Genomic DNA, 15,863 nt, shown 5'->3' with positions numbered 1-15,863 from the left:
AAATATAATTACCGGTACATTTTTTTATTTTTTTTCAAACGACATCTTCAGCCATGAAATGTATTCTAAATTGAACATTATTGCATATCTAATCCAATTACATTATATATTCCCATGTTAACCAAACTACAGCATATGCTAGGCCTTAGCGCTAAGATAACGCAGAGCATTACTCATGTTCGTAACACATATCAAAGGATATTAATATATCATAGTATACGGTTTGGATATAGGGAAATAGAAAGTAGGTTTAAACAAAAATGGCGGCCACATTGAGAGCATCGCAGGACACATTTTCAGACGTTGCTTACGACGTGTGTTGTTCAATATGCAAAGATGATGGCATATATACAGAAGGACTGTTTTATTGTTTAAAATGTTCAAAATATTTGTGTGACAGTTGTGTGAAAACGCACAATAAGTTTCTAAAGGATCATTCAGTAACTACAAAAAGTAAATGTGACAACTGGCCTCATACAAAAACAGCCGATGATACACTGGATTTATGTGAGATACACACATCGGAGAAGCTGACGATGTTCTGTGACGATCATGAAAAGCTGCTTTGTCAATTTTGCTTGCTTCATAATCACAGGTAACGGATTAAATTTTTTGTCGATGAATAACCAATAAGGTCGAATTAAAAGAAAGTGTGTTTCCTAATTCACTATATCATCTTCTAACAAATATCTTTTAGTAATAACAAAATATGATAAAAGAATAAGAATGATGTTAATAATAATAAAATAATAATAATATAAATAATAATAATATAAATAATAATAATATTATTATTAATAGTATTAATACTAATATTAATAAAACTATTAAAAGTATATTGTTTACTTATTATTTGCTTCTTCTTACATAGCTGTGAATACATTATCTTTTGTAAATGATGTTTGAACACTACATAGTATTTTATGTGTATAATTATGTATGTTGTTTTGTATTGTAATGATGCACTTTGACTATTATTTCTTAATCTGTATGTAAATGGTCAAAGGCAATTTGCCGATGTTCCAAACAAAACTTGGAACAAATAATAATAATCATAAAAAGACTATAACTATAATAACACGCAGAAGAAACAACAGATCAACAACAACAGTAATCGGCGTATTAAATAATTATATAAAGAAATACATGAATATAAAGTGTAGAAATATAAAACTATAAAATGAATTAATTAACACACACACAAACACGAAATACTAAACCGCACGCACATATACATGCACGCACATAAGCACACACACAGATCCTTATATACCAATACACCTACATACATACAAAGAATTGTAAAAACACGTATGTCTCTTTAAGACAATGCAGTCATGTTGTTCCATTAGCTGACAAAATCAAATCTGCTACACAACGAATGGACATAGCTCAAATGTCAACAAGCAATGAACTGGTACAGAAACGTTTAGAGGATATGGTGAAAATTGGAGAAGAAAACATTAACTCACTGCAAACTTCATACGAAAGAGCACTGAAAGAAATACTAAATGTACGTAAAAAGATCAACGACAATTTAGACCGACTACAACAAAATTCAGTAAGAAATTTGGAACAGTTTCACTCCAGTTTAAAGACTTCTCTTGAAAATGAAAATAAACGATGCGTTGACTTTGTTTCTAAGCTGAGTGATTACGACACTAAAGGCACACATTTAACGTCGATTGAGCGATCTTTCATTAAGTATAGAAAATGTCTGGATTTTCCGGCTTCAACAGACTCATTTTCTCGAAACGTAATTAGTAATGTTGAGATTTTATTTGAGCGCAACAAGGACTTAAAGCAGTTTCTCGCTTCTTGTACTGAGTTCGGAAAAATCTCCTGTCGCGAGGCTGTGTCGCATCACCGCGTTGATCCAAACGACGTTGTTAGCATTGTGGACAGATCACAATACATGGTGCGAACACCAACCGATACGAGCGACTGTTACATAAGTGGCATATGCGAGTCGTCCGATAGGGAATTCTAAATTGTGGATCAAAACAATCAGTGCTTGAAACTCTTGGACCAGGCGTATACTTTGATAGAGACGATGCAACTGCCATCGTTGTCGTGGTCCGTGTGTAATATATCCACCAACGAGATAGCGGTCACAGTTTGTAAGTATGGCTCTGATAACGAGATTGATTTCTTTCGAGTCAACAAAGGGCGGATTGTAAAGTGTAAGACTCTCCCACTGAAGCATGCATGTTACGGTATTGCGATTCATCAGGGCGATATGTATATAACTTCTGGTTCTGAAGTATTCCAATACACGTCGGATGGTCGGTTGGTGAAGGTGTTGTATAAACATGCATCTGGGTGTTTGATGGGTAAACACTACTTTTATATTCCTAATCTGATCTATAAAAACAACGCTCTTTAATCATAGTCAGTTACTTATTAGGTGCTCAATGAACATCACCATAGGCAACGGCTAAGAATCCGTCCAATGTCACCGTAGTGTCTGTTGTATAAGAAATTCAGTTTGTGTATATTTAAACAAAATGATTATGCGTTAACATATAACCAACTTTAGTTTACAATGTTATAATATTAACGATATCTAACGTTCAAAGAATCTAATCGGGTAGAAAACGGATGGAAATGTCAATTCAGCATATCCATTTAAAACTAAACTGTTAATAAAAAAGTTTTCTTAATTCGTACGCTTTTATGTCCATGTATTGTGTATATTATATTTTGTAGGTGTTGGAGTGAGTTCTGATGGAAAGAGGATCTATGTGACAAACAGTACAGATGGCCAGCTCTTCACTCTGACTCGGGATGTAGAAGTCGCAGCAACACTAGCGGATCTTGCATTCAAATGTACAAATTCATCATGCAACCTACATGTGGTAGCCACGGGACAGGTGTTTGTCTTTGGTAACTATACTTTAAGTCAGGTAGACACAGACGGCAAGAAAATCCTCAACACCATGATACTTGATATTGATATGATACATATTGGATCTGTCTATTTCAGCAAAGACACAAGCAAGATGATGATTGGATTAATAAACAACAACCACGTTCTTGAGTTCAATACAAACATGGACATGGCATTTCGAAATTTTCATTTTTGACAGTGTCCAATTTTTGGTATAATAACGAGACCGTTTCATCTTAATTACCATTATACGATTTACGTAAATTTGAAATGCAATTGTCACATGAACTTATCTTTGTTTTTCTACGAAACTTAATTGAGTCATTTTTCTACAATTAACTAACCATTTTCACTTCAAGAAACGTACTTTGTTTAACACTTTACTCACGTTCAAGGCTAAATGTGTTGACATTAAGTTAAAATGATCTGAACACAACAACTATTGCAATGTTTACAGTAATGAAATTGTTAATATATTTTAAAATAAGAGAAACATCTAATGACGAAATTAAACGTGCGTAAAAAGTACGATATTGAACAATTTAAGCCTTATTTAAATTTGTAAATTTTAATTTCTCTTCGAAATATATGTAGTAAATTCAGAAAAAACTAATTATGAAAGATGAAGTGTAATTGAAATGGGTATTTCTGCAATCTTTTATGTTTTATGTTAAAAATATATTAATGCGCATGTAAGGTTTTTTGTACTTTGCAACTCACTTGGGCTCTCAGACTTTATACCCTCATAACCAGCGATTGATATGATTTATCTCAATAACATATCCACATATAAAAATGTATGTTCTATTGATTGTAACCATGTGGAGGAGACTTTTTGCTTTTGACAATTCCAAATACAGTGTTCATAATATATCTCTTCTAAATGTAAAAAGTATATATTTTTATTTCAAAATCAAATGAAGAAACGTGTTTTTATATAAGAATGTTCCTGTATTATACCCTACAAAATATATGTCATTCTTTATCTTAACACATCTTTTTTTCTCCTATGTTAGTTATTTTGAATGTTTGTGTATTACCAGCTTATGGTTTTGAAGTTCGCACTTGTAATGTCTTTATTAGGAACCGTTTTTTATCCCCATTTTTTTAATAGATGCTTTAAAAAGCTTGTCACCTAATTGTTGTAACTTAGAATTAAACATGGAATAGTTCTTGCACTGTCGACTTTTTTGTGTAATCCAAACATATCGATAGGAAATTCCAGCTTTTTCTTTAATTCATGGTGTGTTGCTGTAATTCAGTGTATAGCTGGTTAATTAAAAAATTGAACCTTTATTTATGTTGATGAGTTAAATAGAATGTAAAATTTGAACATGCATTTCATTAGTTATACAGAGGAGACAAGAGCAATGAATACATTTGCGAAAAAATATTGTATATCTTGCCGTACCCAACACATTATCAAACCGTGTTTGCCACTATTAATACAACTTATAATGAAACAATAATATGGGGAAAAAAGATTGCACACCATTCTAAATACAAAATAAAGCGCCACCAATTATAAAAGCAAACTGGTGTTCAATACCATAATCAGTGAAAAAAAAAGGAATTGCATATTTGAGTTACCATTTTTAATAACCAATGATGTAAAGATTCAGTGGTATCAATGCAGATTAATTTACGAAATACATGAAACAAATAGTATTTTGAATACAATGATTCTTTTATTATGTTCATTTTGCAAACAAAGAGAATAAACTTTAGAACATTTATTCTAGGAATTCCAGATATCTATAGCAATTATTGTAGAAATGCTACCAGAATAATATTTTGCTTTCCCTAATATGACCATTGTTCTACTTGGATATTTAACAAAACCGCCTACCCCTAGTATGAATATAATAATTTGAGAAAAATATAACTTTCAACCAAAAATTTAGATTCCTTTAACTGTGAATGGGAATGTTTTTAAGCAATTGTCTCACAAACTTAGAAGTTAAATTTGATAATTGTTTTAGTAATTTTCTTCACAACATTTTACAAATAAAATTTCGAAGTCTTATTTCATATCTTATGCCTTTAACGATGTATTTTCTTTCAAAAACTTCTAGTTTTGAATGTATAAAAAAACTATCGTTAAAAAGGTGACTTTCTGACTTAGTTTTTTAGTTATTTGACACGTGCTTTTCTCGATTTCATTTAATTTTACAGAGAAGTAAGGTAAATTTTATTAATACAAACACACATTTCTTTTCTGAATGTATTCAGTTCATTTATTATAACCATTAAGTACTATGAACATGCACAACTGATTTACTAGAATGTTAGGCTTATATTATCTTATTTGTATATATATATATATATATATATATATATATATATATATATATATATATATATATATATATATATATATATATATATTTAATTTTTGACACTCAGACAACGCATAATCCTACATAGTGATATCATATCTGAAAAATACAATACGGGGTGTGCATTGTAATTTTGTATAAAGATAAATAATCAGTTTACATATAATAATAACCGACGTTAGTTTTGTAATACTAATATCAACATACATTTAAATGACCCATAATGAAATATTTTAAAAGACTAACATTCAAATAAATCTGGTAAAATAATACGTCATGAACTAAATTGGCATATACTTTTTTTTTTTTTTTTTTTTTTTTTTTTTTATTCAATATAATACATACAATGTATACATGAATATATACAACATAGTGATTGTACAAAGCAATAAAGTTCAGACATGTTATACAAGATATGCTAATATGTATTTTTTTTAAAGAGAAAAGAAAAAAAATAATAGAAGAATTGTTATGAAAAATGATGAGTTGTATAAAGTCGGAAGAAAGCATACTGGACTTGTGTGTTTCGTTGTATATTCAAAATGATCTTATAAGATTGAAAAAAAAAACATACAAAAATATTTTAGAAAGATAAACTTACATTAGAGTGAAATGTATATAAGTGGACAAACATCATGAGAATTTAATCCGATTCCATTTTTGTTCAAAGTTTTGTAATGTGTCATTACTGAGGGCTATTTCTTTCTCAATCTGGACTTTAAGTTTGAGACTATGGATAAAACAATTAAAATTTGGTACTTGTTTTTTGAACTTCATGTTAAAGATGAACAATTTCATCATTATAAGAATGAAATTCACAATATTATTACAATCTTTTGATTTCAATGAGTAAATTCCGAAACTTACATTTAAGAAAGATAGTTTAACGTTTAGTTGCTGTTGTTCAAGAAAAGATGTTAATTGATTCCAAATAGGCTGGATGTGTTTGCACTCCCAAAACAGGTGTTCTATAGTTTCGATGTTTTCACTGCAGAAGTCACACAGATTTGAGTTAGATAATTTGCATTTAAAGAGATATTTATTTGAAGCTATAATTCTATGGATGTATTTATATTGAAAATTTCTCAGAGTGCTTTCAATAGTTGCTTTATATGGCATGGTAAATATGTGTTTCCAATTAAGTTCATGTACTCCGAAAAGGACTTGCCATTTATTTTGGGTTTTTGAGTTTTCTGTAGGGTTTTTAATTTGTAGTGTGTAAAATATTTTATTTGTTTTGTTTTTTCTTCCAAGTATATTTTCTACGAATGTTGTTTGAGTACATGGTGTATTATTTGTATTGATTTCAGATTTAATATGTATGGGTATGCTTTTGATTAATGTGTAGTACTTCAAAAAATTATTTGAAGGTATTCCGTATATGTAGCATATATCATTAAAAGAGTAGAAATCCTTAATTCTGTAGTCATATAATTGGTCGACATATTTAATGCTTCGTTCAAACCAATCTTTATAGAAAAACGTCTTATTGTTTGAAGTTATGTCTTTATTGTTCCATAGAATAGTTTTGCTGTTTGTTTGGGTTTCTAGGTTATGAGTGACATCACTGCATGCTGATAGAACATCAGACAGAAATATGTTTTCGTTTGCAATTTCATGTAAGATAGTATTGCTGATGTTACATTCAAAGAGTAAGGAGTCACCATATTTTTTCAGAATTTTCTGATAGAATAATTTCCATTTACTTGTATTGGCATTATCTAGGTATCTTTTAACCCAGCTGCATTTGATTGCATTCAAGAATGAGTCAATGTTCGTTAATTGGATACCTCCATTTTCTACAGATTGAATTAACTGAGTTCGTTTTATTTTATCAGGCTTACCGTCCCATATGAAATTAAATATTGCTGATTTTATATCGTTAATAATATCATTTGGTGGATTTGGGAGGACTGTTAATACATAAATTAATTTAGGAAGTGCAAACGTTTTCAATACTGTGTTTTTTCCAATAAGTGTAAGTTTACGGTGATGCCATGATTTTAAGCAGTTTTTAAAATTCTGTAATTTAGGTAGTATGTTTTTAAGAACTGTATCTTTTTCATTATTTGTGAAAGTAATTCCTAACGTTGTGGCTTCATCGGATGTCCAATTAAATTTTATTTCTTTTTTATATTGGACATTATTTTGTTTTAATTTACCTACTCGTAGCACAGTACATTTACTTTTGTTTAGTTTCAGACCCGATGTCATTCCGTAAATGGTTAGCGATTCTATTAGGTTATGGAAAGAATCGTAAGTGTAGTTTAAAAAATAAGTTGCATCGTCAGCAAATAGGGACTGTTTGATTTCTTCGTCAGGTTCTAGTGATATGCCTTTTATGTGTTTATTTGATTGGATGTGATGTGATAGATACTCGATGCAGATAATAAATAGCGATGATGAGAGTGGACATCCTTTTCGAACCCCTCGTTCGATGTTAAAACTGTTTGAAAAGAAGCCATTGTTAATGATTAAACTGTTAATATCGGTATAAAATAGTTTGACCCATTGAATGAGACTTTTACCAAAGTTCATATTTTCTAAGCAAGAGAACATAAATGAATGATCAAGCGAATCGAATGCCTTTTCGAAGTCTGCAAAGAAAATTAGACCAGGATTATTTGAATTGTTGAAATAGTTTATGCATTCTTGGGTAAGACGAACGTTTTCACCAATGTAACGTCCTTTTATGAAACCAGATTGAGATCTTGAAATGATTGCTGGTAATATTTTTTTTATTCTGTTTGCTATACTTTTAGTTGCAATTTTATAATCATTGTTTAGTAAACTAATCGGGCGCCAGTTTGATAAGGATTCTAAGTTTTTTCCAGGTTTTGGAATAAGTGATATAATACCTTGTTTTTGTAGCGTAGTTAAGTTTTCGTTGTTAAATGAATAGTTTAGTGAATTAATTAGATGTGTTTTTATATCATTCCAGAATATTTTATAAAATTCGATTGTGATGCCATCAGATCCTGGGCTTTTGTTATTTTGCATATCTTTTAGGGCTAATCCACATTCATATTCATTAAGCAATCCGTCGCACAGTTGTTTTTCCTCTTCGTTTAAAGCGTGATGTGTATTTTTAAAAAGGGTGTTGTTTTCAACATTTTTTCGTTTATAGAGGGTTTCGAAAAATAAACGTTGTTCTTCTAGTATTTGAGTCATGTTTGTTATATCTTTGCCATTGACTACTAATTTGTGTACAGTTTTTTGTTCACTTCTACGTTTTTCAATGTTTGCGAAGTATTTTGTATTTTTTTCATTGTGTTCAACATGCTGTGCACGCGCTCTTAGTATTATTCCATTGAGACGTGTATGATAGATTCCATCTAATATTTGTTTTTTTAATGTTATTTCATTTTCAATGTCGGTGGTATCATTTGTGTTTGTTTGATGCAATTGTTTTTCAAGTGTTTCAATGGTTTTGATGGTTTCAGTTTCAAGTTTGTGTGTTTCTTTTTGTTTAAATGATGTGTATCTAATTGTTGTGTTACGTATATTTCCTTTAATTACTTCCCATAAGGTGTTTGGGTTTGCATCTTTATTATTTTGAACTGTATTTAATATGTCCTGTTTTATTTGTGTTTGATATTGTGTATCCAATAAGATGCTGTTGTTAATGTTAAAGTATCCTGGGCCTCTTTCAGGTTGTATATTATGCAGTTTAAGTTCAACTAGAGAGTGATCAGTCATAAATCCTGGTTTTATGTTACATGTGTCAATAATGTTGCAAAGAGATTCAGATATTAAAAAATAGTCTAGTCTACAAAATATTGTTGGTTTTGTGTTTGAGTGCCAGGTGAATTTGCTTTCGTTTGGGTATACTGTACGCCAGATATCTATCATATTGTAGTTTTCAATTATGTTATTTAAAATATTTCTATTTTTAGGATGAGTATAAAGGTTTCCATTCTTTTTATCTAATAACGGGTTCAGGACAGTATTGAAATCACCACCGATTATAATATTTTTATCTTGGTTATTAATTATAAAAGATTGTAATGTTTCGTAAAATGTGGAATCATCTATGTTAGGACCGTAAACGTTGATTAATGTTAGTTGTGTTTCATGTATTTTGATATCTATACTTGCTAGTCTGCCAATTATTATTTCGTTAAAATTATCAACTGTGATCCCTATGATACTTTTTATCAGAAAGGCAATGCCTAGTTTATTAGTATATTGTCCACTGAGGTAGATGTCCCCGTCCCATTCATCTTTTAAGGTTTGTTCTAAAGTGTGTGTCAAGTGACTTTCTTGTAATAAGCATACATTATATTTTTTTTCGTCTAACCATTTGAAGATTTTTATGCGTTTGTCTTTATTGTTGAGCCCTTTTACATTTAAAGTACATATTTTAACCATTTAAAGAGATGGAGGGTGATGTAGATGATAATTTGTGTGTGCTTGTCCAGTTGGTTTCTATTTTGAAAAATGTCCAGTTGTTTTCTAGTATTAGACATAATATGTCCATTAAAACAAACAAAAAAAGAAAACAAAAAGGAAAAACAGAATACATGATAATTCCACAGAAGAAAATGTCTTCACATAAGATAAAGAAGAAAAAGAATACAGAGGAAATAAAAAATGGAAAATCCATAGAAATGAAGAAATACATAGATATAATGAAAAAAAGGGAAAAAGGCAACAAACAAAACAAGACTTGTCCCAATAGAGACATACACAGGTGCGCACTTTCGTACGCTGGAAAGAAACAACACCAAAGTATTTTAATTAAATAACAAACACGTAGGAAAAAAACACGTGTGAAGTGGTCCAGTTAAAATAATGTTTGTATATACATGAGTATGCATGTATTTAAAAAAAGAAATCTCCCTACATTATGTCTTTTTACTCAGGAAAAAAACACAATATTTATATATATTAATATGAATAACCGTATATGAGATAATTTTCTACGTTTTATATTATTTGACTGTAAAAAAGACGGATGATAAGAGGAGCATTACGTTCGATATTTAGGTTTTTAAAATCGGAATAATGTTATGAACATTTTTTTTTAGAGTCTATTAGTAGCGAGTATCCTATACATGGTAAGTAGTATTAAATGCTTCCAGCGAAAACAAAAAGGGAAGCAGAAGCAATGTTTTCAGTAGTAAAATTGAAAAACGAGCATTCATTATAACAAACATGATTAGGTACTCTAATGGGCTTTTGATTCCTATATTTGTTCCCTTCTTTGAAGAAGAAAAACATTGAGGAAAAAAAGCATCTACAAATATTTAGTCCTCTATACAATTTGGCTCAGTAAATTGCAAAAAAAGAAAAACTACATTAGGTTATCTGTACAAATTGAAAAAACGAGTATTCATAATAACAAGCATGGTAAGGTATTCTAATGAGCTTTCCAATTGAAATATTTGAGGAAAAGGGCAAATACAAATATTTAATTCTTTATATAATGTGGTATGCATATTTGTAAAAACTACTATATTAAATTATCTGTACAGTTTGGTTCACAATAATGGAAAAAAGAACTTCTATATTTAGTTCGGTGTACAAAATCTGTAACAATTCTCGAAAAGCACTAGCATAATATTATAATTATTGTCAGGATAACACAACCCGAAGAAAAAAAATGCGACAAAAAGAAACTACAGCATTATTTCTCTATACAATTTGGTTCGCATTCGTTGAACAAAGAGTTAATGCATTTGGTTATCTATGTAATTTGGTATACATTCTAGAAAAGCATTAGCATAAAGGATTATCCTTATTGTATGTATACACATCTGAGTCTAAGATGTTGTCAAAATTATTTTAGTATAGTATAACCCTAAATGAGTAAGCTATATATTTGCAAAGACAGATACATGATTGTTATCTTGCAGGCAAAGGTTTTACATTCGATTTCTTAACATTTAAAAAAATCATTTCATCTTCATAGATAAGTGAAGGAATCACTTCATAGATGAGTGAAGGAATCAGTATTGTTTATATGTATACACATCTTGATATAAGTTAGAAATCTAGTTGTTATCATTATTTATGTTTATACACAGATGTTTTTAAGTTTTATATAAATTATCATTATTTATATTTATACACATCTGAATAGATAAATGAAGAGATGAGTATTGTTTATATGTATACGCATCTTGATATAAGTTAGAAATCCAATTGTTTTCATTATTCATATTTATACATATATATTTTTACACTTTATATTTATTATCATTATTTATATTTACACATGTATATATTCCCAAATACACATATAAACACGCATATTCATATACATATATTATCATAACTTACATTTATACACGTATACATTCCTATTTTACATCATTATTCATATCTATATATATCTGAACATGTGATCGAAGAGATGAGCGATGTTTATATGCATACACATCTTGATATAGGTTAGAAATCCAGTTATTTTTAGCATAAACATATACACACATACATATATGCCCACCCATACACACACACACCCACACACACACATATATATTTCCAATATATATATATATATATATATATATATATATATATATATATTCACACATATGGCCAGTTACGGGGTCTCTGATTTAGAAATAGGTTATGGGGTTCCCACTTTAAATACATGTATCTCCATACCCTTTTTTATCCGATATAAACACGAATTAAGGTATATAGGGGTACCTACTATATTATTGTATATAAATACGTCATTTATTTAACGTCTTATACAAGGAAATATATAGCGAACTTATTTGCGAGGTATATACAATTTCAATTTCAGACGTGATTGTGGTTTTCGATTTAAGACCTTATTGTGAGATTTGATTGCATTACCTCCCCTACACCCCCCTCATAGTAATTAAAGGAGCCTAGAATGCGGGGTTGTATATAGACCCCGTTTTTTATATTGACCTCGTAAGTACAGTCTGAAAACTACCGAGACCGCGTAACTGGCACTATATATTGGTATATATATATATATATATATATATATATATATATATATATATATATATATATATATATATATATATATATATATATATATATATATATATATACACACATACATACATACATACACATACACACACATATATACATATATATATATACATATCACACCAAATGCACTATGTGTATACGATGTACAAAAGACAACATCTGTACACATCTATCAACACACGCACAAATACATACAGATGCATAGTTATATATAAATAAATTGGCATATACTTATTTATATACATTACAGCGTCTTTTAATGTGTAACTGCCGAAACATTTATATGTCGAGATAAGTATGTGCGCAAAATAGTAAAATACAAAACGATAGTTTGCTCCTTATTTTCTTTAATCTTCCTAAACGTACTCCAACAGTCATTGGATACATTTTTATATAATGATACAAACCCATAAATTATGCCTTACTTAAGAAACATAATCTATAAAGGATATTGCAAACATTCTTTTATCTCAATTTAGTGCTACGCTTTTGCGTGAGGGATACATGGCAAGAAAGAGAGCTTACCATATACCTCCCCCCAACAAAAAACAACAACAACAAACAAACACGCAATTATTCTTAATTTATGGATGTTACTGTAAATATTGTTGAAATATTGTAAAGTAGAGTTGTTAACGAAGACAAATTCAACTTGACGCACACAAATCATGTGATTGCTGTACATCGATACTGTGTTTAAGTTTCAATTGCAGGCCACCCATATCCGATCAATACATAACAGTTGGCTTTTGCGAACGATGATATGTCATTAAAATTCGTTTAAAGTGATTAACATCATGATAAACATCTTTAGAATTTGCTTTAATTTCTCAGCAAAATATCAATAACCTGAGTCCATATTTAACCCATCTATGCCTAGTGGACTCTTCCAACCTTCTACATTGGATCAATTTTTTTCCAAAATTAGGAATGTGCGACGTCTCATCTGGGTCTACACTGTTTGCCAACGCCTTTTTTCTAGACGCTAGGAATAAATGGGTTAAATCTTAAACTAAAAAAAATTGAGTGTATTATTTGTCAAATAACAGTTTATAAAAGGCAATATTCAAGGTCAAAAAAGCCAAATCAATACATCGACTTTAAACTCGCGACAATAAATCATTGGACATAACAAACTAACGATGTTACCTGTTTCCGTTTCAGTAAACCATTTATAACATAGTCTTGCATACGTGAGACGTTTCAGTCGTGTTAGGTAGGTGAAAACAATAATTAAGTATTGACTCATGTTTAACATTTATATTTGTTTAATTTGTGTAAAACACTACAGTCGCAGCGGTTTTAAACATTAATATGGTATTTATTTGTTTCTGTTGACATTTTGACAGTATGTGCAATTTTATAGAATGCAAATTCTGCAAATAAGTGACCTGAAAACGAAAATATAAACAAGTGCAATGCGTGTTATGTGATCTATTGGTGGCACTGCGTTTGATTTAGATATATTCAAACTTCAAGTAATGTTGGTATACCAAAACGCAATATAAGGATGAACACGTAATTATCGAGTTGTGTCGCGTGTTTCTTAATTGACCCTTCATGACAACATTTCAAATCACAGATACGTACCATTAATTGAACCATAAACAACAGCTGGTACAAACGACTTATGTAAAAGCACATACTATATTGTTAATTATCACATTATTGCAAAATAAAGATTCTTTCTTGACTTCCTTGAGAGCAATTTATAGTCAACTGTAAACAATACGTATGTCATAAGGTACTGTGTGCATTTGAACAGGTTTGTACCAACTTTATTATTGCAGTCTATATAGGGTTAATTGAAATATTATTTTTCAGATACAGTATTAAGAAACACATGCTGCTAAGAGCAAATACATTATTTTATTATGATCATTTTAATGAATTGTCGAGTGCTTATTTTTGAAGATTTAAAGTCCACGTATGTGGGACTTAATCCATTTTCTCTGTCTGTAATGTAACCTACACTTTACCTAAATAATAAATATGATCATTCATTATGTACGTGTGCATTTATATAACGACAATTCATTTGACAAATAATGCTCTCTGTATAGCAACATCATTCCTTATGTTATCGTAATCGGGTATAATCATTAGTCTTAAAATTGTTTCAGGAAACGTGCAATTACAATATTTAAAATTAACACATATGCATTGTTAATTGATGACACAAAATTAACTACACTGATACAAATGTAACACTCACCGACACTAAGATATCGCAAGAGTCTGTTTATCATAATAAATCACCTGATAACTCACAGGAAGTATTTAAATAACATCATAAGCGCTTGTCTGACGTGGATTATTAAAACACCATCGTCAGCAAAGAGTAAAATACATATTATTTGGTTTTCGATGGCTGGGATTCCGCCTTTGGTGTCATTAAGTTGTTATATATGTTGAAGCAGTTCTGATGCTCTGATCACTTTGTTTTAAACAGAACAGGACATATCTTTATTTGTTTCACAGGTCACATAATACATTATACATATATTTTGACAACAGGTGAGCATATAGTTTACAAAAAGTTATTTCACAAAACAGAAGATCGAATAAACAACAATTTAGTTATTAATTGGGGAAGGTGATCAGGGAGTTTACTTTTAAATTTCTTTAACATTATCAATCAGTATACTTGTGTTAATTATGGAATATATATATATATATACACAGACACATGATGACATCGGATAGAGGGAGCAACCTTTAAGTTGATGATTGGGAATAGGAAATCTAAGATTTATTAATGCACTTCTTGAAGGTCATACCATATGCTGTATATTATCGGGAATAGCGTGCTTTGAAAGTCATATATACGTCGAGAATCAAAACAAATAGATAAATAAAGCAGAGTTCAACGTGCGCAAATATGAGTCTGGGTTTAAGTTAAATAAGTGGTACATACAATTTAGAAGGTAAGAACGTCGCTGACCAATGAAATTCAACATGGCTTACTTTGTTAATTTAAAAATCCATAACATCAAATGAGTGCAATTAGTATAGTGATATGGGATTCGTACATATACAAATGTCACTTCTTCTTAGCACATCCTGTTAAGTGTAACAGTTACAACAATATAATCCCATTTCTAATTTGTAACGTCCTATTATAAAAGGTCATGAGGTATACATTATATTATCGGGATGTTAATGTTTAGAGTGTCATAAATAATATACAACGAAGATCAACGTCAAACTATAAAAAGAAACATGATAAAGTGGAAGTTCCATTAGTATTTTAGGTAGCTTTACAAAGTTCAAATATAATTTTATCCCTTTAAAGAATATACCGGTCAACACAATATCAGACTTATGATAGATTACGTACAGAAAAGTATTGAATATCAAGAGGAAAATCAATACAAATAACATTATAAAAAAGCAGAATATAAATACTTAACGATATACATGCATTGTTTAATTTAGGCCTGTGCTTATTTATTGACATTTCTGCCGGGATTAATAGCTTAAGATAGAAGACTTGTGATTGGTAAAGGCTAGTTTCTAAACCCCCAAACAGGTAGACTCACATCGAAATAAAGTTATGGGAGGGTAACCAAGGGGTTTAAGTGTACAGGTTGCAAACAACATTTATATATTTAATGTCTTCGCACTAGAGAATACTTGTCATACTATTT

General features: G+C 30.0%; 1 protein-coding gene across 3 annotated transcripts; it reads left to right on the top strand.

Moving 5' to 3' along the window:
• The first annotated feature begins 216 nt into the window (after positions 1-216).
• Positions 217-4,062, top strand: LOC127838819 (transcription intermediary factor 1-beta-like). 3 transcript variants are annotated; one of them, XR_008029976.1, is made up of 4 exons: positions 217-595; positions 1,327-2,333; positions 2,710-2,886; positions 2,987-4,062. XR_008029976.1 is itself a non-coding variant. In XM_052366820.1 (3 exons), exons 1-3 carry the CDS (start codon positions 261-263, stop codon positions 2,719-2,721), a joined length of 534 nt encoding a protein of 177 aa, XP_052222780.1. In that variant the 5' UTR covers positions 217-260; the 3' UTR covers positions 2,722-4,062. The 3 variants fall into 3 exon arrangements, 1 of the variants encoding a protein (XP_052222780.1); XR_008029975.1 differs by having other exon boundaries at positions 2,710-4,062; XM_052366820.1 differs by having other exon boundaries at positions 1,327-1,513; positions 2,710-4,062.
• The last annotated feature ends 11,801 nt before the right edge of the window (positions 4,063-15,863 follow it).

The sequence above is a fragment of the Dreissena polymorpha genome, chromosome 7 (assembly GCF_020536995.1).
Source record: "Dreissena polymorpha isolate Duluth1 chromosome 7, UMN_Dpol_1.0, whole genome shotgun sequence".
Classification (NCBI taxonomy): Eukaryota; Metazoa; Mollusca; class Bivalvia; order Myida; family Dreissenidae; genus Dreissena; species Dreissena polymorpha.
Note: the sequence above shows the minus strand (reverse complement) of the source record. Positions and strands in the feature narration are given on the sequence as shown.

Excerpts from the sequence above, each read along its gene's own strand:
- LOC127838819 (XM_052366820.1), top strand. The coding sequence starts at position 261 with ATGGCGGCCACATTGAGAGCATCGCAGGACACATTTTCAGACGTTGCT. Across the intron at positions 596-1,326 it reads TGCTTGCTTCATAATCACAG|ACAATGCAGTCATGTTGTTC; the intron begins GTAACGGATTAA and ends TGTCTCTTTAAG.